This window comes from Vespula vulgaris, chromosome 10 (assembly GCF_905475345.1).
Source record: "Vespula vulgaris chromosome 10, iyVesVulg1.1, whole genome shotgun sequence".
Taxonomy (NCBI): Eukaryota; Metazoa; Arthropoda; class Insecta; order Hymenoptera; family Vespidae; genus Vespula; species Vespula vulgaris.
Window position 1 is genome coordinate 6844100 of NC_066595.1, and position 23826 is coordinate 6867925.

General features: G+C 31.5%; 7 protein-coding genes across 11 annotated transcripts; 4 read left to right on the top strand and 3 right to left on the bottom strand.

The window, feature by feature from the left end:
* Positions 1-66: 66 nt before the first annotated feature.
* Positions 67-2131, bottom strand: LOC127066800 (notchless protein homolog 1). Its single transcript, XM_051000980.1, has 6 exons — positions 1598-2131; positions 1290-1529; positions 946-1199; positions 629-866; positions 312-533; positions 67-238 (listed from the first exon to the last, which is right to left on the bottom strand). The coding sequence occupies exons 1-6, from the start codon at positions 1944-1946 to the stop codon at positions 99-101; spliced, it is 1443 nt and encodes a 480-aa protein (XP_050856937.1). The 5' UTR covers positions 1947-2131; the 3' UTR covers positions 67-98.
* A 161-nt stretch (positions 2132-2292) lies between these two features.
* LOC127066794 (protein zwilch homolog) lies at positions 2293-5542 on the top strand. Its single transcript, XM_051000967.1, has 12 exons — positions 2293-2604; positions 2779-2830; positions 2893-3025; positions 3293-3530; positions 3603-3767; positions 3858-4034; positions 4151-4346; positions 4401-4480; positions 4590-4825; positions 4920-5150; positions 5210-5322; positions 5411-5542. Exons 1-12 carry the CDS (start codon positions 2476-2478, stop codon positions 5485-5487), a joined length of 1827 nt encoding a protein of 608 aa, XP_050856924.1. The 5' UTR covers positions 2293-2475; the 3' UTR covers positions 5488-5542.
* Positions 5543-5704: 162 nt separating this feature from the next.
* LOC127066805 (inactive pancreatic lipase-related protein 1-like) lies at positions 5705-7880 on the top strand. The gene is made up of 8 exons (XM_051000985.1): positions 5705-6006; positions 6119-6257; positions 6356-6509; positions 6594-6694; positions 6766-6893; positions 7015-7266; positions 7345-7590; positions 7665-7880. The coding sequence occupies exons 1-8, from the start codon at positions 5946-5948 to the stop codon at positions 7724-7726; spliced, it is 1143 nt and encodes a 380-aa protein (XP_050856942.1). The 5' UTR covers positions 5705-5945; the 3' UTR covers positions 7727-7880.
* Positions 7881-8012: 132 nt separating this feature from the next.
* Positions 8013-10648, top strand: LOC127066808 (PI-PLC X domain-containing protein 3). Its single transcript, XM_051000995.1, has 2 exons — positions 8013-8650; positions 9096-10648. Exons 1-2 carry the CDS (start codon positions 8500-8502, stop codon positions 9947-9949), a joined length of 1005 nt encoding a protein of 334 aa, XP_050856952.1. The 5' UTR covers positions 8013-8499; the 3' UTR covers positions 9950-10648.
* Positions 10058-13391, bottom strand: LOC127066802 (PAT complex subunit CCDC47). Its single transcript, XM_051000982.1, has 4 exons — positions 13138-13391; positions 11820-12819; positions 11565-11736; positions 10058-11483 (listed from the first exon to the last, which is right to left on the bottom strand). Exons 2-4 carry the CDS (start codon positions 12812-12814, stop codon positions 11244-11246), a joined length of 1407 nt encoding a protein of 468 aa, XP_050856939.1. The 5' UTR covers positions 12815-12819; positions 13138-13391; the 3' UTR covers positions 10058-11243.
* Positions 13392-13439: 48 nt separating this feature from the next.
* On the top strand, positions 13440-17067 carry LOC127066792 (kinesin-like protein KIF3B). Of its 3 annotated transcripts, none has more exons than XM_051000963.1 (3): positions 13440-13769; positions 13829-14031; positions 14362-17067. In XM_051000963.1, exon 3 carries the CDS (start codon positions 14407-14409, stop codon positions 16591-16593), a length of 2187 nt encoding a protein of 728 aa, XP_050856920.1. In that variant the 5' UTR covers positions 13440-13769; positions 13829-14031; positions 14362-14406; the 3' UTR covers positions 16594-17067. The 3 variants fall into 3 exon arrangements, with proteins under 3 accessions (XP_050856920.1, XP_050856921.1, XP_050856919.1); XM_051000964.1 differs by having other exon boundaries at positions 13847-14031; XM_051000962.1 differs by having other exon boundaries at positions 13861-14031.
* LOC127066786 (uncharacterized protein CG7065-like) lies at positions 17047-23813 on the bottom strand. Of its 3 annotated transcripts, XM_051000944.1 has the most exons (7): positions 23669-23813; positions 22941-23590; positions 22653-22764; positions 21717-22438; positions 21345-21448; positions 21146-21254; positions 17047-21035 (listed from the first exon to the last, which is right to left on the bottom strand). In XM_051000944.1, exons 3-7 carry the CDS (start codon positions 22752-22754, stop codon positions 18194-18196), a joined length of 3879 nt encoding a protein of 1292 aa, XP_050856901.1. In that variant the 5' UTR covers positions 22755-22764; positions 22941-23590; positions 23669-23813; the 3' UTR covers positions 17047-18193. The 3 variants fall into 3 exon arrangements, with proteins under 3 accessions (XP_050856901.1, XP_050856900.1, XP_050856902.1); XM_051000943.1 differs by having other exon boundaries at positions 22653-23590; XM_051000945.1 differs by lacking the exon at positions 22941-23590 and having other exon boundaries at positions 23669-23787.
* Positions 23814-23826: the final 13 nt, after the last annotated feature.

Genomic DNA, 23826 nt, shown 5'->3' on the forward strand with positions numbered 1-23826 from the left:
ATGTGTGATTACGCATAATATTGGAAAGGTTTGACTTTTTATTAAATAAAAATAGAAAACATGGTGTATATAATTATTTTCTTTTTTAATTTTTAATATTAGTTTTGCCATAATTTTAAAACTTTATCTTTTCCACCTGACGCAACGCGAAGACCATCAGGAGACCAATCTACAGCATAAACTTCATCAGCATGTCCAGGCAAATCCTCGTACAATTTTTTTGTTTTCATACTCCATACTGCAAATATTATCCAAGAAAATATAATAATACGTTTAAAATATATGAAATAAAATAATAATGCGAAGTATACCTTTTAATGTTGAATCAGCGCTACCACTGAGTAGTAAACGTGAGTCTGCACTCCATGTAATAGAATAAACAGCTTGTACATGACCCCTCAATGATGCTATATAATTGCCAGTATTTGAATCCCATAGTTTTATTGATTTATCAAAAGATGCTGATGCAATTATACGACCATCCGGTGAGAATTTGACATCATTTATCAATTGCTGATGACCTGTCATCCTTGCTGAAATAATTTAATGTAAACTGATGCTTCCTTAATTTTAAAAGTATGTTTATATATATATATATATATAAGCAATAATTATTCTTTCATAGTACCAATAGGCTTCTTTTCTTTTTCTGGGTTCCATAAAAATAATGTAAAGTCATCTGAACCAGAAACAAGCTTTTCTTCACCTACTGAAGTATATTGTTTCTTTGCATACTCTAAAGGATTCTCAATTTTGTCTTTTGTATTACTCAATTGAAAAGGACCAGTTCTAAGTGCATAATCTACATTCAATGCCAATGTGTTTACCCAATGACCATGACCTTCAAGTGTTCTGCATAGTATTCCCTAAATTATATCTCATTTAAATATCAGTATATGTATGAATGTTTACAAAATATATATCTAATTCATTCACAATTCTTACATCTTCAGCTCTCCATACTCTGATAGTCCTATCTTGAGAAGCAGAATATATGAGACCACTACCTCCCCATTTAACACAAGTAACACTTTTTGTATGGCCAGAAAGAACACGTATTGTTCGACTAAATGTTGTATCCCATATTCTTAAGTCACAATCTTTAGAGGCACTTATTAAATATCTACAATCTGGATTCCTATGATAAGGTTCCCAACTTAATGATGTTACCCACATTTTATGTCCAATCATTGTTTTGCCTAAAAATTATAAATAATTTTAAAGTATATTGATATATTAACATTTATACAAATTTTGATTAAATTTAATTAAGACTTCTAAGCATTTACCAACTTGCTTTCCTGTTTTTGGATCCCATTGTAAAATCATGCCATTTTTACAAGCTGAAACCAATTTATTACCGCATGGTGACCAGGAAATACATAAAACCCAATGTTTATGCCCTTCGCAGGTGTAATATGGAGTTTGTGTATAAATATCCCAAAATCGTACAGTAGTATCTCCAGAACCACTTGCTAAATACTTTCCATCAGGTGAAAAAGCAACGGATATGACAGCTTCTTTATGCCCTGAACAATATAAAAATAAAATTTTAATAACTTTATTATATATAAGTGTATCATATTAATTTTATTACCTTCTAATGACCCAGTACATCTTGTTACGGCTTTAACTTTAAAAATTGCTTGAGGTTGATATATAATTTCAAGAACATTTTCACTGACACTAAAATTTTTTTCTATATTTTTTTCTAATGTATCCGTAATCTCTATATTATTTACATAGAATGCCAGTGGCACTGGTTCTTCATGTTGTAGTAAAGCATTACAAATTGCTTGAAGTTTATTTACCGTGATATTAACTGGTAAATCCAACAAACCACCTGAAAGAATTTCTCCAGTATCAGATTTAAATCTTGATAAAACCCTCGTAGGTTTATTGTCCATTTCATCGTTAAGTTTTCTTTTATTCATATTTACTGACATTTCTTATATTTATTCTTTTAAAATATTTTTTTTTTTATAAAATATTTACATATAAATTCTATATTATAGGTTATTTCTGTATTATATACACTTATCATCTCTTTATAATTATATTATATAAAATCTTTATAATTATATTATAATAAAATAATAATATTTTCTAAGAATAGTCATGAAAATTACACTGGTACTATTAATAATTACAAAATATGTACAATCACTACACTTTTGTATACAGAACATGTGCGTACCACATTTATTAAGATAGATTTACATCAAACAAACAAAAGTACTTCAATACGAAGTTGAGATTTTAAACAAATTTCGCGCACTTTTTAAACCAATAGCAACAGTATATATAAAATTAAATGATTCGTTGTGAATACTCGCCATTATTAAGAAAATGATTAGTTTTGGAACGTAATATTTCTAATTCAAATTGCGATCCTGTTTTGAAATCCGTTATAAATAAAATAATAAACAATATAATTGAAAAAAAAAGAAATTTTAATTACTTGCATATATAACAATGAGTGTTATAGAAAGCTTAAGGAGTATTTTGTGTAAAGATTCATCTATAATAGTTAATAGAGCTCGTTTATCATATATTGAACGACTTTTTCCCGAGTTTAAGGATTATGTCATTATTTATAAAAAAGTAAGATTTATAATACTATAAATATTTAAAATAATAATAACAATGTGATTAAAATAATATAGAATATCTAAAATAATATAGAGAATTTTGCTCATTATATATATTATAGTTGCTTTTCTTTTAGAGTAATTACATATAACATTAGAAATAATATTTTTTTATGTTTTTGTTTAGGGGAAAAAACGTTTTAATCGTGATGTTAGTGATGTGGAATCAAATGAATATGGTATGGTATTATTATTTATATGTATAAATATATAAGATTACATCACCTTAATTATATTTCAGATATAGAAGTTACTGGTAATCCTTTAGAATATTCATTTGGTGATGATAAATTTATTAATAGTACTTTAATAATAGAAAGATATTGGTATCAAGAGGAAGAATCATATATTCCTTTAAGTAGGATTGAAGCATGGTAAAATAGAATTATAATATATCATATCATTGAAATGTAAAAATGTAAATAGTAATAATTATTATTATGACTATATAATTGAATATAAATTTTTTTATTCATACCATTGATATAATATAGATACTTAGATAAGTTATAATATAGATAGCAAACTATAGAGTATATTTTTATATTTGTATTTTATTTAATGTATTGTATAATTAAATAACTTAGTATTATTAATATTTGTTTCAAAGTATCAATAAGAATATTACTTTATGTTTATAGTACAATATTAAATACCTGTCTTAAGTATTTGGATACTGACAATGTCATACCAATATTTATACTTTGTGATGGCAAAGATTATAATAAAACTGCTATACTAGGTACTATTGTTCAGAAAAATTGGCTTAATACAATAGAAGTTACAAATAATGAAATACAAGCACTTGATATAGTGAAAAATGATTGTTCTCAGCTTTTATTGAATCATCATAAATTATCATTTTCACAGCCATCTAATGTACGTGTCTTATTCTGTTTCTTTTTCTTTCTAGAAGAATTTCTATTAAGATATGATTTTCTTATATTTTAGGTATCGGTGTCTACTTTGAGTACCTATCATTTATTTGGTTTTAGGCATGAAACATTAGAATTACCAGAAAGTGAAGAATCTTGTTTTGAAGGAAGTATAACACTTAATATAATGGCAAATAGCATATTATTTGATCCTCCTACAAGATCATCCAAAAATAGTTTAGTAAGTTTATTATAATAAATACGTATGTTAAAAAAGAAATATTTATACATACATTTTTTAAAAATAGCATTTAAATACATTTGCTTGTAGGTTCTTGAAATTATTACTGGGAGAAACAATAGTGCTTTGGTGAATTTGTGGCATCAGTTGTTATTATTAAATCAATATTTAATGATATTAGATACTTACAAAGAAATGAATGCAAAATCAAATGATAAGTCTAATTCATTGCAATACCCAAGTGATTTTATAAATCCATGTGTAAAGGTATTTTTATAAATATTTACATATAGTAATATACAATATAATTACTATATAGATATTTATATTACTTACTAATTATATAAATTTTGAATAATCATATTTGGACAATCACAATATAGGATCAAGATAAAATAATGGAAAATGTGAATCTTCTACTTATCAATGATTATAGCTATAGAAAATCTTGTTATAACAAAATAGAAGAAATATACATTGAAAATGATGAAAATAATATAAAACTAAAGCAATGTATAGAGGCTGCATTTTTTAGACCAAACATAGATTTTACTGATCTCATGTGGGAACTACTTATGTGTAAGTAAATATTTCAAGATATATTAGTCAGTATTAATATATAACATTTCGTAGGTATTCCAAATTATACACAAATCACAGAATGTATGCATAAAATATTTCAAGAAATTTTAACTGGTGAATATCAACCTCAGGTATTAAATATATTTCAATTATATATTAATGAGTTATAAAATATCATACATATTTATATATTGTAATGTAAATATAATGTATCTCTTAAATTAAAGGTATATATTTCAGCTAAATGTAACAAATAATACAAAATTTGCAAAAATATTGCCTGAATTATCTCATCAAAAGACAGTTACACATTTACTAGTTGGATGTTTACCATTAGAAACTTTAGTTGATATAGGATTTGAAAAAGTAAGCAACGATTATAAATATATTTTAATGAATGCAGGCTTTATCACATTTGATGATATACAAACAAAATTTCAAAAGCAATCAGAAAAATTTGACTCTAATTTTTATAGGTAATTTTTTTTATGAATTTTTATAAAAATTTCTTATAGTTATTTTCATAATCATATAATTAATGTAAATTATTTTTTTATTGCATGTTCATAGAAAGAAACTGATTAATATGATACAAATTCATATTTGTTTGGAATTTATGCTGCTTTTACAGAAACATATAAATTGTCCAACAGATGTTTTACAATCCTCATTGGAATATGTCTTGAAAGAAATAGCATCTATAGAATTCTCTATAGAAGCTTTAAAAAATTTACATAAAAACAAAGTATATACTTTAACTATCCCTGCACCAAATATTCTTATTAATGAAGTTAATAAAGGGTATGTATAATCGTTGAATATTTTTTATATTTATAAATTCCAAGCATTTTTTCGATTAGTATTCCTGCAACATGGAGAGTTAATCTTGTTTCTGAATCGGAATTATCAAAAACCAAGACAATTACTTATTTTAGTGATATGCCTATATTTCCTCCTAATATGTATTATACAGGTAAAAAACAGTATATATGTTGTTAAATGAATGATTGTAATAACAAAAAATTTATGATGTATATACCTAATATACATTTATTTTTCAGAGCATATAAATAAAGTAAATGAATCATTTCACATTACAACAGCTGTGATTTCTTCTACTATAGGTACTCATATGTAATTTGAATAAAAATTGTATATATTTAGAAGAATAAAGTAAATTTTCTATAATATAAAATTTTTACTATTTTAATGTGTAAGAGTTATTATATATTTTAAGTATCAAAAAATTTAAAAATGAGCAAAATAATGTGAAAGAATTCTTCTTTATGTTCAATGTATATTAAAAAAATTGTAATGAATGAAATAAATGACGTGGAATGAATAGAGTAAATGGAAATTTTTTATAATTTAAATGAAATCATCATTTTTATATCTAAAATAAGATTAAATATATAGTAAGATTTAGCAACACCTGTTTATATATGATATTTTGTATTTGTTTTACACTCTGAAAAATATATCACACTTGGAATAACACAAATATTAGTTTTATAGAATGAATTAATTTTATTTCTTTGTGTCATCTATATTTTATATAAGTCAGTTTTAGTCTAAAAGAAAGAAGTACAGTCAAAAATGGATAAGAGCCAAGTTATTCTGTTTATCTGTGGTTTGGTCATTTGGAATTTACCAGGATGTAAGATAGATACCTATAGATATTTTTTAATGTACATATAGCGTACATCATTACTAAATTTTTATCTGTTAATAAGTCAAACTATGCATTATAGCACATTTTTTTATTTTAGCTCTATTATCAAATACAAAGCAATGTTATGATGAATTGGGATGTTTTGATAATGGTTATCCATGGAATTGGTTACTTAGACCATTTCCATCTCCTCAATCCCCAGAAAAAATAAACACAACATTCTATATCATAAACAGGTAAACGTTTAAAAAATATTGAAGTATTTATATTTTTCCATTTATTATTTTAAAAATATATTCGTTTATTATTTGTTCATTTACTGAATTTATTATAGGGAGTTAAAGGAAAAACTTTATTTTCAAACATGGCCTAAAATAGACACATCCCATTATCATGTCCATAAACCTTCATATATATTAGTACATGGATATTATAGCAACAGTGATGTCGATTGGATGCAAAATTTGACAAATGCAATTTTAAATAAGGTTCGTAGATAAAATATGTAAACTTATGCTTTGTATTAAATTTATAAATTAACTGTATTACATCAATTCATCAAATTTTTTTAGAAAGATGCAAATGTGCTTTGTGTCGATTGGTCAAAAGGATCAACAACAAATTATATTCAAGCTGCAGCAAATATTCGAATTGTTGGTGCAGAAATTACACGGTAAAATATGTTAATATATATTAAACATTACCATATATGTATATAATACAATAAATTTACATCTTTCATAGAGTTGTGAAGCATTTAATTAATTTTCAAATGGCTAATGCAGAAGAATTTCATTTGATGGGACATAGTCTAGGAGCTCACATAATGTCATATGTTGGCAAAAATATTACAGGAATAAGTCGGATCACAGGTAATTGAAAATTTTATATGGTAATAATAAATTATTGTAATAATTAAGATTATATTTTTTAAAACTATATTAATATCATTATTTTTATTCTTTATTTCTAATGTATTTCTATATTTTATAGCTTTAGACCCAGCTCAACCTGGCTTTCAAGCAAAAGATCCAGCTGTACGAATAGATAAGAAAGATGCAAAACTTGTTGATATTATACATACAGATGGTAAAGCATTTGTACCATTTTTAGGATTAGGCATGACTGTTAGTGTTGGTCATATTGATTTCTTTGTTAATGGTGGATTTGCTCAACCTAATTGCTTTCTTGATGACAAGCCTTTTATCAAATCAATTGCTGATATTCCAAAAATAACCCTTGATGGTAAAATTTATGTATATATATATATATGATAATATATTTTATAATAATATATTTTATAATTGATCGTCCTATTTTTAGTCCTTTATAATCTTGCTTCATGTAGCCATACAAGAGCACCTCGATACATGATAGCTGCTATCAATGGGCCTTGTAAGATGTGGGGATATCGTTACAATGCAAAATATAGTCATTTGGAATATTCAAATTTTATAATAAATAAAACTTGTACAAAAGAATCGTGCTCTTTAATGGGGCTTGATACGCAAAATTATTCTGCACGAGGCAATTTTGCAATGGAGACAAGTGGAAGTTATCCATTTTGCAGTAGGTCAACAAATATAATAATTTTTATATGTATAATAATCTAAATAAGTTTTTAATGCATAATAATTTTTCAGTTGAAGATAAGAAATCTGATATTCAAATGGAAAACATTGATAATGCTGATGCAAAAAATTGATATAAACAAAAAGAATAACACATACATATATATATTAAACAATTAATTTCTATTATATATATTTAACCATTATCTATTATATAAACATACCGCGTGTATATGTGATATCATTGGACGGTTCTCTACAATGTAAAATATATCCAATTAATGACAGTGTTATTTTTATGTTACTCTAACATATATTTTTCAAAAATCACTTTTATAATATATATTATTATATATTATATATAAGATAAATTATGTTTTTAGTGTATTTGTCAAAAGATCCTCCATATTGGCGGACGAAGAAAAATAATTTCTAACATAACCGCTAGAATCGTTGTTATCGTCCTCCATATTTCTTATAAAAAACGATTTAACAACTTCCTATTTCCTACAGATAAAATCGATGAAAATCTGTTTGACTTATTTTAATATTTATACGAAATATTGAATTAGTATTAAATCGTCTTTTTAAATCTTTCCAAGGTCTACAGTGATTGGTTACTTCGATCCTGTTTAAACCAATCATAAGCAATCCGTTCGAAGGTGAATATAATGATACAAGTTAGAAAATTACCGTGAGAAAATAAATCTGATGTACGATGTAATACATTTGATGTATTATTCATACGTTACTTAACGTTATAATATCAGGTGTATTATTTCTCATTTAAAACATACTTTGATCGATATTTACATGTCTTTGTTAGTATAAAGCTTAACTCTATGAAAAAAAAAATCGTTTTGTTATTGTCTTAATATTTTACATACAAGAGTATTTTTACATAATAATGGACCGTAAATATGACATTAAAAGTGAACATCAATACTATTCGGGAGAATATTCAATTAGAACTATTTCAAATAATAATTTGGAATTTTGGATGACACGACTTCCGAAATCATTAAAAAATGTATCCATTATATATCTCGCTATACCCGGTAAGTTCAAATATTTTTTATGTTTATATAACATTGATAAAAATTATTTTGATTCATTTATTTATGATTTTGTTATATTATATACGATCTTGTTTTTATTGTATATATGTGTGTTATATTCTATTACATACACTTATCTGTGTGTGTATGTGTACGTACATATATAAAAATATGGAAAAACAGATATATTAAACATTATTATTGATATCTTTATATATTAATGTGCGTTATGAAAAGAAGTACCTTTTGATTTTGTTTTCAAAAAATAGCATGTTTAATATTGATCACGATAGCAAGCACGATACACAATTTGCTGTAAACAAAATATATGTTACATATTCTTTGTACACTTCCTTAAACAAAACAAAAAAAATATATATAGTTAAATCGTAATTATAAGAACTGTGTGAGAAACACGAGACATTCTCAAGATTATTCTTCACAGGTTCGCATAATACGATGACTTATACCATAGAACGACGTAACGAAGTAGGACCTGATGAGCCTGCATACATCAGAGCATTGGGTCGTTATTGTTCGATTTTTTCCAAGCCTGTCATTTTTAATTGGTCTGTTACACAAAAAAACAGTGTAAGGGAACAACTGAATGGTGGAATAAGATATTTGGATTTACGAGTTGCTACGAAAACAAGGGACGACAATATTTATTTTCTTCACGGTTTGTATGGATCAGAGGTCACCAAGCCATTAGAGGATATTGTACGTTGGTTAAATCATCACACGAACGAAGTTATCATTTTAGATTTCCAACATTTTTACAATTTTTCGGATATAAATCATTGTCGTCTTGTTGCGATAATAAATGACATTTTTCGTGAGAAATTATGTCCGACGTTTTCCTCTTTCGATCATATGTCTTTGAATTGGCTTGCTTCGAAAAGGTATCAAGTTTTTGTCATTTATAGAAACGTTTACGCGATGAATCATGCGAATTTATGGCCAAGCGATCTCTGGCCTACTCCTTGGCCAAATACCGTATTTGTCGATCAACTCGTAGATTTTTTAAACGATAAACTTCAAAAACGTTCACCCGATATCGCTTTAGTATCGCAATGTCTTTTAACTCCTAATATATCGTACGTTATGAAACATCTGTGTGGAAATTTACAGTCAGATTTAGCGCCAATATGTCAAAAGGCAATTCTCGGTTGGATAAGTCAACACAAATCTGGGTCTAATGGTATAAACATCGTTATATCTGATTTCATATCTGATAAAAATTATTTATTTCCAAAGACAGTTATTCAAACTAACCTAAAACTTCTAAAAGATTTGTAGATTTGTTTAAACTTTTATGATAAGAATAGATTCAAATTTATTCAAAGTAATTTTTAGAAACATTTTTTAACAATGGATGGGTCTTTTAACTTTCTATGATAGTATAAATCCATTGGAAAGACATGTATTTCATATACATACATATTATTTGTATAATTACAATATATGATATTTACAATACTTATAAAATTCATTCAATGCTAACATGTATTAACACATAACAAATATGTAAATAATGAGCAAGGGAGGAGCATGATATTTCAAGTATGTTGTATTAAGTAATGCAGTTAATTTTTTTTAAGTTATATATTAGAACATGATATAACATGACGGTAGAAAAAAGTTACTTACATATCTTCCGTATTTAAGAGTACTTGTTTTTCAGGCAAAATGCATACACCCCTTTCATGCACCTTTTATTCTATTAATAATATATGCTTTTATTTTGAATCAATGAAATGATTTTCAAAAAATGGTTCAATGAAAACAGTCTCTTAGTTATAATAAAAATTCAGCCTTATAGTAGTAACTTGGCTGTATTAGATAAAGCATACTCTGAGAATAATATGTATATTCAAAGCATAGAATTTCAATACAGACTTGTATTAAAATTTGTATATATTAATTTTTCTAATATTGATTTCAGTATGAAATCATTGTGTATAATTTGTTTAATGGAACTATATTTATCATACTAAAGTTTGTTGGTTTTAATTTTTGATATCTACAAAATAAATAGAAATGTAATTTATATTGTATATATGAAGAATAGAATGTAACATTCAAATGATTATATAAGTTGATGTATACTGCTATTAATTGACAAGTATAAATATGAATTTATTTGCTTTCGGCCTTTTATAGTTAAAAAATCATATAGGTATATTTATATTGCCTGTATTGTTCATATTGTACTTCACATATTAATTACATTCAGAACTTTTCTAAGATGTTATCGAGACAAGATACTGATAATATATCATACTTTAGATTGCTTTAAAAACGAGTAGTTCAAAAGTATTTTTCATTGCAAATAAGATAAAAGATATTTATCAGATATAAATATTGTGACTAATGACAACTAAGTGTATTATCTATAAAAAAAAAGTTAGTGTTTTTTTATGAATTTTTGATAAAATTAGGATAATAACTTTGAATTGTGTGAAAGTCTGATATGAAGGGGGATGCTGTTACAAAGTTCTTAAACACAATGCTAATTAAGCAAATCATTTTAACAATTTACTCACGGCTGTCTAGAACTTTCGTCACATGCGACAGTGACATCTGCATTGGGTCACAAAGCTTTTACTTTAAGTTGTTTCATTCTTGGTGCACGTTTCTTTGCTAATCTACGTTGCTCTTTTTCTTCCCACTTTCTTTGCTTATCAGGATCTTCTTTTTGAAGAATTCTTTCTTTTTCAGCTCTTCTACGTTCTTCTCGTTTCTGTGCTGCAGCTTCAGCTCGTGCCGCGTGTGTTGTTTTTAAAAAGGCTTCCTCTACTCTGAGGCGATTTTTATCTGCTTTATTCTTACCCTATATAACGGTCAATAAGTTATTAGTACATCAAATGAAGTTTTTACTTTGATAAAGAAAATAAATAGAAGAATTGTAAACCTCTTTGGATAGCTTGAAACGTCGTAACTTATCCAATATGTAAAATGTAAGTTGAAGGAGAAGTTTTAGTTTCTCTTGACACTCTGGGCTAGCGGTGCGTCCTTTTATACTTATGTTTAGTCCGACTAGTAATACTTTTTTTACTTCAGGCATTGTTAACTGAGTAGTTTCTCTAGAAGTAATTTGATTTTCAGTGTAATATATTTAAAATTTTTTATTTATTTATATTTAAAACATATTTTATTGCATACTTACGTTTGTTGTTTAGGTCCGCTATATTGATCACTAATGTGGATATAATCTATGTATGGTGCAAATTTGGCAAAAGCTTGTAAAACTCTAGTATCTAAAATAACTGAAGCTGTTTCAGTAATTTCTGGCATAACATAAAAGCCTGCTGGAAGTCCATATTTTTCTCCAGGTCGTTTTTCAGGGCAGTAAACACTAATGTCAGCCATATCTCTTGCTAAATGCATTGCAGTTCGTTTCGTGGCAATTGCTAATACAAAACTATCAACTTCATCTTTGGCAAGATCTACTCTTATATGTGCTTGGTCATTTTGTGGGCGTATTAATTGAGCTAATACTGCAATTAAGTCTTGTCTTTTAATTAATTTCAGTTCTATCAACATTGAATCACAGCCTACTCGACCCGAACAATACAAAGTATATTGTGACTCGCTTTCTTTGACCAAACCATTTTCAGATACATTTTCTACCAATTTTCCTGTATCACCTACAAGAGTAAAATTTTCTAACAAGAGTTGTCTGTGTTCTTGCAACCAATAATCTGCTATACGCGCATTCTTAGCACGTCCTGCAATATAGTTTATGCAATATACTAAGAGTCCAGCTACCATCAATATTTCCAGACAGAAACTATCCCATCTTGCACGCAAATGCAAAGGTACTTTAGTTATAGTAAGTGTAGATGGTTCATCACTTTTAGAACCTGCATTTCCACCACTCACATCTAACCCTTCAAATTCTTCCTCGTCTTGAAAGTGATCAAATTCATTGTCTCCATCCACAATAAGAACATCATCTTCTTCGAAATCTTCATTTAAATCTGCTTCTTTATGATGTTCCGTTATGTGATCAGAAGGAACTGCTGAACTTGGTCTCTCTTCTTCGAAATCTTCAAACTCTGCAAATTCATTATCTTCTGGAAGCTCTTCATGAAAATGTGCTGTGACCCATATATTTGCAGCAACCAAGACTATGTGAACGATCACTAGCCACAATTTCATTTTCCCTGGAATCATAAAAGCAAAATGAATTTCATTTTAGATTCAAATTTATTTAAAAATCAAATGAGATCGGATGATGTTTTTTAATATACATGCACGTATATACATATATAATATCGAGAAATGTTAATTAACAATTTGACAAACTATTTTAACATTTAACAGACAAGAACGTAGACGAGATTATCGAACAAAGAAAGAAAAGTTTCTGTCATCTTATTCCGTTATTTTACCGACTTTTGCTCATTAAATAAGAAAGCATACAATAGGCTAGGTGCCCTATATCTCTTCACATTTATCTAGCTTTCAAAGCTATCGTGTACCTTAACTCCGTATGCGTCCGTAAAATTATATAATAAATCTTTGATTCTTCCGCATCGATTTAATTGATCAACTACATATGTAACACAAAAACTTTCGTTCAGTTTCGCATTATAACTTTGTAAAACGCAGGTTTAGTGCTTAGAGAAGGTAGGTGACTTGCATGCCACGAATATAACTGCACGATATTTAACGTCATTTCCTTAACGTCGTTTGACGTGTACATAGTGTCTGTCTTCGAGTTAAGATTTGTCTCGATTTGTTTCGATTGAAAACGTTAGAGGGAAGAAGTTACACGAGCTCTCATTGGTTGAGTAGAAAATAACATTGTCGAGCTGGTCGGTAAAACAGTTGAACAGTTTGAAAATATATACATACAGTGGAGGAATAAATTTTCGCGCCTAGAGAAAAGAGACTACCACGCATGCGTGAGATATCGATTTAGTAAGTCGAATGAGACAGAGAGAGCCTCAGTGCGCATACTCGGCGTTTACGAGTCTACTAATCCATTTTACATATCTATTGCCGCTGTCTGTTGTGTTACTTGAAAGCAGAGAAAGCCATGCCTTCGTTTCGTTTCATCTCAAGGATTCTACGTCGTGTATTTTCATCGCAATACGGCTGATATCGTCGCGTAAGTTTAAATATGAATGATCACTAAGTCGTTACATTATTGAAAGTCGATAACAACAGACGTAACGACAACACGAGTCGCGTGTTGACAGTGCGAGGGAGTCCCGGAGGCAAACAATGGATCAATACCGATACCTTGCAGAGAAGTATAATCTACGGACACGAAGCCGAAGAATCGTCGATCTCAGCTCCGTCTAACCTGTCTTTCAACCACATCCTGCTTCTTCGTTGCATTCAACGGGACAAATAAACTTCCTAAAAAGGTATGCAGTCGTCGTAGAAATTAGCCTGTCTTTTGGTTTTCATTTCTCTTATTTTTACCTCTCGTCGCGATGTCAATTATTTCAAAAAAGTTGTCACGTAAAAGTACGTAAGTAAGAGCGTCCGTACGAAAAAGATATCATTGAAATGTAATGATTTAGTTGATAGCACGATACGCGTATGTCACTTTTTATTTCGGACATGATCATGACAAGGATCAACAGAAACGACATTTCATTTATCATCGAATAATGTTTCCTTTGCATCGAATTAAATTCGAATAATTGATCGTATTGACGTAGGAATGTTCTTTTTTTTTGTTCTTTCGATAGGTAAATTTTTCTCAACTCCACGTGTTTGGTCTTTCCTGCTTAAGTATGGATAAGCTCGACAATCAGTCGAAGAGTTCGAAAAAAAAATGTTCGAGATCGAGCGCAGGATCGGCAGATGTGGCGACCCAGTGCGTCCAGGTCGTTGTAAGATGCAGACCAATGGACGAAAAGGAAACTGCACGAAACTATGTTCGTGTAGTCGACGTCATTCCGTCAAGAGGAGTGGTAGAGATTCGTCATCCTCGGGACGATCCGTCTACGGACAATGTCAAGGTCTTCACCTTCGACGCTGTCTACGATTGGCGTTCGACCCAGCAAGAACTTTATGAGGAAACTGTGAGACCTTTGGTTTCTTCGGTATTGGATGGTTTCAATGGCACCATTTTTGCTTATGGCCAGACTGGGACAGGTAAAACTTATACGATGGAAGGCTCAAAGATGGAACACGAAAAACGTGGCATAATTCCAAGATCCTTCGAGCACATATTCAATCACATCGGCAGATCGGAGAACATGCAATATCTCGTGAGAGCGAGTTACTTAGAAATTTATCAGGAAGAGATACGTGATCTTCTTCATCGCGATCAGAGTCTTCGATTCGAGCTGAAAGAGAAACCTGAATCTGGTGTCTTCGTGAAAGATTTGTCAACGGCCGTTTGCAAGAGCGCAGCAGAGATTCAACGATTGATGAACGAAGGTAATCAAAATAGGACGATCGGTGCTACCAACATGAACGAGCACAGTTCCCGCTCTCACGCGATATTTTTGATCACCATCGAGATGGGATCCATTGGTGATAACGGTGGCATTAGAGTAGGTCGTTTGAATCTAGTCGATCTCGCTGGTAGCGAGAGACAAAGTAAAACCGGTGCGTCCGGTGAAAGACTGAAGGAAGCGAGTAAAATTAATTTAAGCCTTTCTGCTCTCGGTAATGTTATTTCGGCATTAGTCGATGGGAAAACTACTCATGTTCCTTACAGAGATTCCAAACTTACCAGATTATTACAGGATTCTTTAGGGGGAAACTCGAAAACGATTATGGTCGCGAACATTGGCCCTGCCAGTTACAATTATGACGAAACACTTACGACTTTGCGTTATGCCAATCGCGCGAAGAACATTAAGAACAAGCCACGAATAAACGAAGATCCTAAGGATGCTCTTTTGAGACAGTATCAGGAAGAGATCGGTCGTTTGAAGGAGAAACTAGCTCAGAGGAGTATGGTACAACGCAAGAAGAGGAAAACGAAGAAGAAAAGAGAAGACGATCTTGCGGATTCGGAGTCAGATGCGGAGGATAGTAAAGGAGAGGACAATAACAAGACCATCGAAGTTGATAAGAAATTAATAGCTGAGCAACTGAGAGCTGAGAAACAAGAGACTGAGAACCTTATAACGAGAATAAAAGATTTGGAGAGCAAAATGTTGTGCGGTGGGAAGAATATTATAGATCATACGAACGAACAACAAAGAGCATTGGAACAAAAGGCCGCAGAGATTGCCGAGCGTAAGAAGCGCGAAGTCGAGATGCAACAGAAACTCGAAGACGAGGAATTAACTATGGTCGGTGTACGAGAAACATATACGACCTTGCAGCAGGAGGTAGACGTCAAATCGAGAAAATTAAGGAAATGTTTTACCAAATTGCAAGCATTGAAGCAAGAATTGGATGACGTGACCAATGATTTTAACAGAGATAGACGTGATTTGGAACAAACGCAGCATGAATTAATGAAGGAGCTCAAACTGAAATATTTGATAATCGAAAACTTTATTCCCGAAGAAGAGAAGAACAAGATATTATCGAGGATACATTTCGACGAGGAAGAAGACTGTTGGATTTTGAAAAATCCGGAAGCATCGAATATTGAGACGATAAAACGTCCTACGTCGGTTCCCGGAGCACGTCGACCAATTTCCGAATATGCTAGAATTGCTTTAGCAATGGGACGTGGATGCCGTTATGCCGGAGAAAATATTTTGAATTTAGATCTGGACATGCCAGCTAGAACCACTTTGGATTATCACGGACCAGCTATCGCGCCAACCATTCAAGCTGTGCTCGAAGAGGCTCTTCGAGATGAAGGAGACATCGATGTTGATGCTTCGAACGCAAAATTACGCTCCAAGCCACGATTACAATCGGCAAGGATCAGGCCAAGAAGCGTTCCGAAGATGCAGCAAATCCCGACTCCCGTTTATCCGAAAACTAGAGGACTCGTACCTAAATAGTCGTCGCTTTTCTTCGTGTTCTTTCGTTCTCGTCCTCTTGTGGCTCTCTGTAAAGAAAAGTGTAAATATTTGATGAACTGCGCGTCCTGTGCTTCTATTTAATTCTTCGCGATGCGCTCGCCTAATCTCTTTCTCTTTCTATCTCTTTTTCTTTCATTGGAAAAAAAAAAAGAAAAAAAAAAAAAAAAAGAAAGGAAGGCACGAACGAGCCGGAATCTTTGGAACCTAGTCATTGTGCAATTATTAAGTAGTTAGCAGACATTGATATTTCGATGAATTATTTGTTGCAACAATAAAGCACGAGAAGCATATAGTCGTTTTTGCTCGCGCATTTATCTTCGCTTAAAGGGCACATTTTTTTCTTTCAATTATCATTCTATTAAACCACGAAGATAAATTTTCAATGTTTACTTATATACAAACGAGAATAGTACAAGATTGAAACTACGAAAATAAATGATTCATTTTTATGTATTTTCTCATCGTCTTACAATCATTCTTTTCTAGTGATTACGATCAATTCCTTTTCGACATGATTCGTAATCATTTTAAATGTTACATTTTTACAAGTCGTTTGTTTGTCCGCTGCTGTGTTTATGTCGATACGTTGTTAACGTTTATTTATTTATTTATTTTTCTTTTTTTTTATGGCATCAGCATTTTTTCAGATTTCTCCGGTACAATGTTTATCTGCTTTCTCTGTAACGTCTAAAAAATGATAGTAATAAGAATCGAAATAAAATGAAACTTAAATGGACGTCTTATCTTATCGGATAATATAACACATAGATCATTTTTTTTAACATACTGCAATTGATAATAACAATAACAATAATATATACATATATATATATAAATATATATATATATATATATATATATATATATATATATATATATATTAATGTACGAAATATATATTCTTTAATTAGTAATATTGAAATATTTTGCAAAACATATATGTGTAGATATATTTTGCACAGTTCAATATAACACACTGCATTATTACTTACTCTTTTACCACGTAGGACGTATCGATCGAGCACATACACAGTAATAAGAAACACATTCATTCATACATGTTCACTTTTCTTGTACAATTTTCACGTTGAAACGATAGTAGTATTTGCGCGATTTTTTCGTGATAGAATAAAGCGATAAAAAAAGAAAAATAATGTTAATAGATACGCGTATAAAAAAGAACAATGTTATGATGAGAATACTTCAAAATCACAAGTGATGAAAAAATGAAGTCTCCATCGGAAAGTAGTAACGCAGGCAAAACGCATTGGTTTTTTTTATATTTATACAATGGACAAAATTGGAAATTTGTTGGTAAATAAAAAGTTCTGTGGCCGTATTAACATAAATATACGGATAATAATGTTCTCTTTTCTGAAATTAAAACTTCCGACATTTTGATCATAAAACATTGTAAAAGATTACGTTGATAATCCTATTCCGAGTTAGTTGAAAGTACTTGCAAAAACATTTAGGAATAGAAAGATACTGTCTTGATCGAGTATCGATGATTCGTATAAAATTAGTTAATGGTCTCCTTTTATCGACACACGCGCTAGCATATTATACAATGAAGTCTTTAATAGAAACGTTGCTGTTGCGCGTATGCACCATACGGTTGTTGCGGTTGTTGAGGTGATTGTTGTTGAGGATAACCGGATGGATGACCACCTGGTGGACCACCGTATCCAGTAGAAGCACCATATCCTTGCTGTGGAGAGTATTGATTTTGTGGCACGGTTGACGGACCATATTGATTTTGATTACTCATGTTACTATATCCTTGATAATTATAACCATTGTCCATGTAATTCTGATTAGAACCAAAAACTTGCGGTTGAGGTGGATAATTCGGAAATTGCTGATTAGGTACGCTTGGATAAGTTAATGGTGGAGCTTGTGGTCGCGGTGGCTGATTAGTTGATGGGTCATAATTTTGATTATAAAAGTTTTGCATTGGAGCTATCGACGATGAAGTATGATCCATCATCTTTGAACCTGACGATCTTTGTTCCGAATTTTCACTGGCGAAGTTTATATGTGATTTTGGTACGTATTTGTTTGGAAGATCACCCATGATATTTGCTATTAAACGTTTAGTTTCGTTTAGAATCGCATTGGGATCATTAGATTTCGCGATATCCGAAGTTCTCGTTGCTGGTGATCGTGAACGCGAACGCGAACGTGATCTAGACCACGAGCGAGGCGAATTCGAAATCGATTTTGAAAAAGCACGTGTCCTTTTTTTTGCTTTCTCACTTTCATTCACATTTTTATCGGCTGCTTTGTAAATGTCTTCGAAAGTATAATCGTCGTCATCGTCCGATAATTCTAATTTCACTTTAGATTTATCCTCGTCTTTCTTTTGTTGCTGTTGTTCTTCCTCGTCGTCGTTAGCAAACATATCTAACTTAGGTACCCATTTGTTTTCTTCATCTGATGGATTCTGATTTCCTTTACGCGTAGAGAACGGCGAGGCTTTTCTATTCGTCTTGCTCGTTGACATTTCGAGCAGTTCAGGGGTAGGTGATTTTTTTGACAAGGATATACTAGAAGGTACCACGACGCTTAAATTAACGAATGCTCTTAATTTTTCTACTCTGGGTAAATCGGTTGCTTCTAACTTTTTAAGGAAATTTATAAGACCGTGTTGTTCGTGGGTGCTTAGATCTTTGAAATTTTGTAAGAGCGTCTTTAAATCTGCGTCCGATAAATTTTCCATTCTTGAAACTTGATCCATCGTATCGGTTAACGTCGAAGTTACTAAAGTTGATGCGGACGTGGACGTACCACTTTGAAAGGTGCCTGTAATTCCAGTCGTGATACTACTTGTAACACTACCAGTTACGCCGGTACCACCACTTGCTAAACCTTTCACAAAGTCAGCGGTGGTAACGGGCTTGTCCGAATGTTTCGATGCTTCCGCCATACCAACCACCGCATTTATCAATGTTTCTAATTCTTCCTGAGACACATTCGATCTGCCTTGTGCAACAAGAGCAGCAGCAATTTGTTGAGCTATCGCAACTTTGTCTACGGTTCCTACGCCAGGAACGGTGACTGGTTCGGAATTAATTGGTGGTGTAACCATTTCTAGGTTTACGGGTCTAGGATATATAGTTCTTCCACTCATAAAATTACTCGTTCTACTCGCTTCGAGAAGCTCATGTTTTTTCTTCTTTTCCTCTTCCATCTTCTTCTTACTTTCAGTGGCTTTGTGTAATAATTGCGCTATGTTTTGTATTGCTGTCTTTGTTGGCGCGATGGCCATTTTTTCTATCATGCCAGCAAAAAGCTGTCCTTTCAGTTTCTCTTTAACCGTTTCGAATAGGACGCTCACTTCTTCGTCGTAAAGCAATTCCTCAGCGGAATTGGGCTTCGCTTTCTCGGCGGCTAATGCTCGTGATAAAAGTGACACTATTTTAGGGCCGAGGGAGCCTAATTGACCCTCGAGAGCTGTCAGAAGCCGCAATAAACCTACCACTTCTAAATCTTCGCTAAGTACTTCTTCCTTTTGCGGTGGGCTTGGTGATTTGTCTTTTACGGGATACGGTGTCGCGTAATGGATAGGTCTCGTACGTGGTGCAATTCGAGAATAATAACTACGATACATATTACTTTTTCCTCGCGAATAGGAAGAATAAACATAGTCTCTTTCTCGTGGATCGTGACGATCGTAATAATCTGTTTTTATCGTTTTCGTACCTACGTATTCGACTTCGTCGTCACTCTCAATGCGATGTCTGTTACGTTTCGAGGGAGGCGATCTTTCGCGTCTACTCGAAGGTGGAATCCATTTTTCTGGAGGCTTCTCTTCTGATAATTCCAATCGTTTTCTGATTTCTTCTTTCCTTTGTTGTAATTGATCATTGTGAATCTCGCGCATTCGTTTGTTCCAAAATTCGATCCATTCGGGTTTGAAGTCGTGTTTGCTCGGGTCTTTGCCCTCGGCTTGCAATTCTTTGTACCGTCTGTTCCAAAACTTCTTCCACTCGTCCGGATAAGAAGGATGTTTCTCTGGATTCTTTTCGTGAAATTTTAATGCACGATCGAGTGTCTCCTCGGCTCGTCTGATTTGTTCTCGATACTTGTCCCACTTGTCGCGTTCTCGAAGTGGTTCCAATGAACGCGATCGTGATCGAGAACGTGAACGTGAACGCGAACGCGAACGATCACGAGAGTATCGTGATCTAGTACGATACTTGCTACTCTTGTCCGATACACTACTTCTTCTACCACGAATGGGGGAACGTGATCTTGAACGCGAAGGCGATGGGCTGCTTGATATGCTTGATAATGATGAAAGGGACTTCGTCTCGTCTGACGGACGTTTAGGAGATTTTTTTAAATTTTCCGTGTTTTTTTCACTGGGTTTACGTAAATTTAATTTGTCCTTGGTAAGAATTCGTATCTTGAAAACCCTAAAAATGTTTTAAAAAGACAATATTTTAAATGATTATGCGATGGAATATAATATTAGTAGCTTTGTCCCGTATGTTTGACCTATCTTACAAAGTTATAGACAACTCACGATTTTGTAACATCTTGCTTAGATTCTGTTTTCTTCGGAGATGATCTTTCTTGTTTCTTCTCTTCCTTTTTAAATTTGCCATCTGTTTTCTCTTCGGGTGATTGAGAATCTTAATACCAGAAATTAAGTTTTGATATCATAGCATAAATCAACACACTAAGTTTAATAATTATAAAAGAACTTTATACTGTATACTCACCTTTTTTATTACCACTATTACCAGCAATTTCAGCCATCTTTTCTTCAAAGTTTGTCACCCATCTCACATCGTAAACTTCCATTAATGTTAACTCAGGTGTTTCCCTGTATGTAGGAAACAACCATTTTGATTGTAAGGTAATATCAGATAACTTATTTTAATCAATTGTTACAATTTTTTTTGAAGCGTTTCTATTGATTTTATACATAATATAATACAGAATATACTTATAGATTCTCATCCCATCTTTACTTTACATTTAAGTAAAACATGTTTTATTTAAATGTTGTATAAATGTGGGATATTGTTAAGAGGAAACAGAATTTAATATACACTTAAGGTACATAGAATTAAAAATATATACCAACTTACCTAAAATGATAGTCTTGATATACCCTTTTGATATATTGCATTTTATTTTTTTCAAATTGATTCTTGTCTACTAATTGCGGCTGTAGTCTTCCAAATCGTTCTTCAATTTTTTTTGCTGCTAACACTGATATTTCGTTGGCTCCACGTTTGTAATTAGGAGTACGCGGTAATTCTGTAATTGCTCGCGATATTGTTGGAAAATGCCTATTCAAATATGTTATCCGATGATTGTAACTGGTAATATGAGCCATCACAGTCCGTGGATCACCACGTTTATCACACAAAACACAAGTATAACTGGGTTCGCAGGAATCATTGTCCACAAGTTCAAGTAAATATTCAAGACCAACAAGCGGCGAACTTCTATGGCGATCTAAACTCACTTGAATCGTCGTCGTTCTTGTTAATTGATCTTCCATTCCTGGTGGTACTGGTTCACCGGGAGCTAAAGCATCCGTAATGGCAGTTGATTGTACAGGAGCAGTTGCTTTCGCGATATCAGAACGTTTCGACCATAGTAACACGGGGTATGGCCATTCGTCCAACTTAATTTTATGACGATTACACGAATTATGACTTATCAATTTATGTGCACCAAACAGAGCAATGTTACAAATGTGACACCATATGTCACCATCATCGGTTTTGGAATACACAGGTCTGAGTGTGCCATCTTCAGCAGTTACACTGCTTCGCATTAAGCGTTTCCGATCATGTTCTTCCTGTAGAAGATAAATATCGTGTCAAAAACACTAATCTTTTACAAATTTAAAAAAACATGTTACAAATATGTGGTTGTCAATTAAATTTAATTCTTGCAATAGATTTCAATTTATTTACTTATTTTATTAGTTTGTTCTCATTAATTTATTATAAAACTTACACTTATTATTCTGTAATTGTTTTAACACTGGATCAGTGATAGATTTTCATTACCTTTTCCTTATCTTCTTCTGAAAGATGAGAAGGATTACGCCCTTCTATATCAAGATCATCAAAATTCTGCATAGTTGATCCACGAATAGAAAGATCACCCATTACACACTTTCTGAAAGTATCAAAGCGATATACAAATGAATACAGAAGAGATAAAACATTAAGATCGGTAAGAACTTTTACACAACTTTATAAAACCTACAAAATAAAGACTTATAGGATAATACAAACGTAAGACTCTGAATATTATCTATACTGGAGTATTTATATAAAACTCCAGTTACTTACCGATAAAGCAATTTGCTTTTGCTTTAACAACGTGTTCTTTCTTCAGGAACCACAAATACCACAAAACAATTAACTAAGTAAATAACATAAGAACCGTCACTAGCAATGCAAAGTTAAGATTCACTAACTTTGCAAACTGTATATAAGTAAAATTTCGTTGTCTTGTAGACAACATTTAAGAAAAAAGACAAAGATGTCATCTTTATTTAAGATCTGTATCTATGTTTAAAAAGATAAAGATGTCATAAAGATGCCACTGACGATATACGATGAGCAATACTGTGAACATCGACACAGGAATATATATATCAACAGTATAGAAATCAATTATGCAATTAAAAGATGGTTTTCATTGATAATGGCTATACAAATAGAATATGTTATAATAGTATAGAACGCAATTTATATTTTGTGTCAGATGAGACAGGTGATACACTGGAAGGTATTTAAGGCACATAGATCCTAGTAAATGAGAGGTTATATTTTCACTGGAACAAGATAATTTAAGATTATCGAAACTAATGTCGTAATTACACCAGCTTTAAGTATACTATTCATGCATCATTGGCCAGTAGTATAAAAAAAGTTCATCAGCTACAGTCGAGTAGCTATTTCTCAGCAGTCCAGCCCGACGATCCTGCATATCGTCCCTGTCGATATTACTAATTTGGATTGTTTTCTTTTTTTTTTACCTGGAATGTTATTAAAAGAAACTTTTTTTCACTTACCAAACTATGATTTCAAGAAGCTCCCAATAATTTCTTCGTTAATGGTTATATTCTTTGATATCTTATTTGATAAAAAAAAATTCCACATTTAACAAAATGCGCATGCTTACATATGTATAATTGTACGTAGGTGTATGTATATCATAAGATCGACGCTT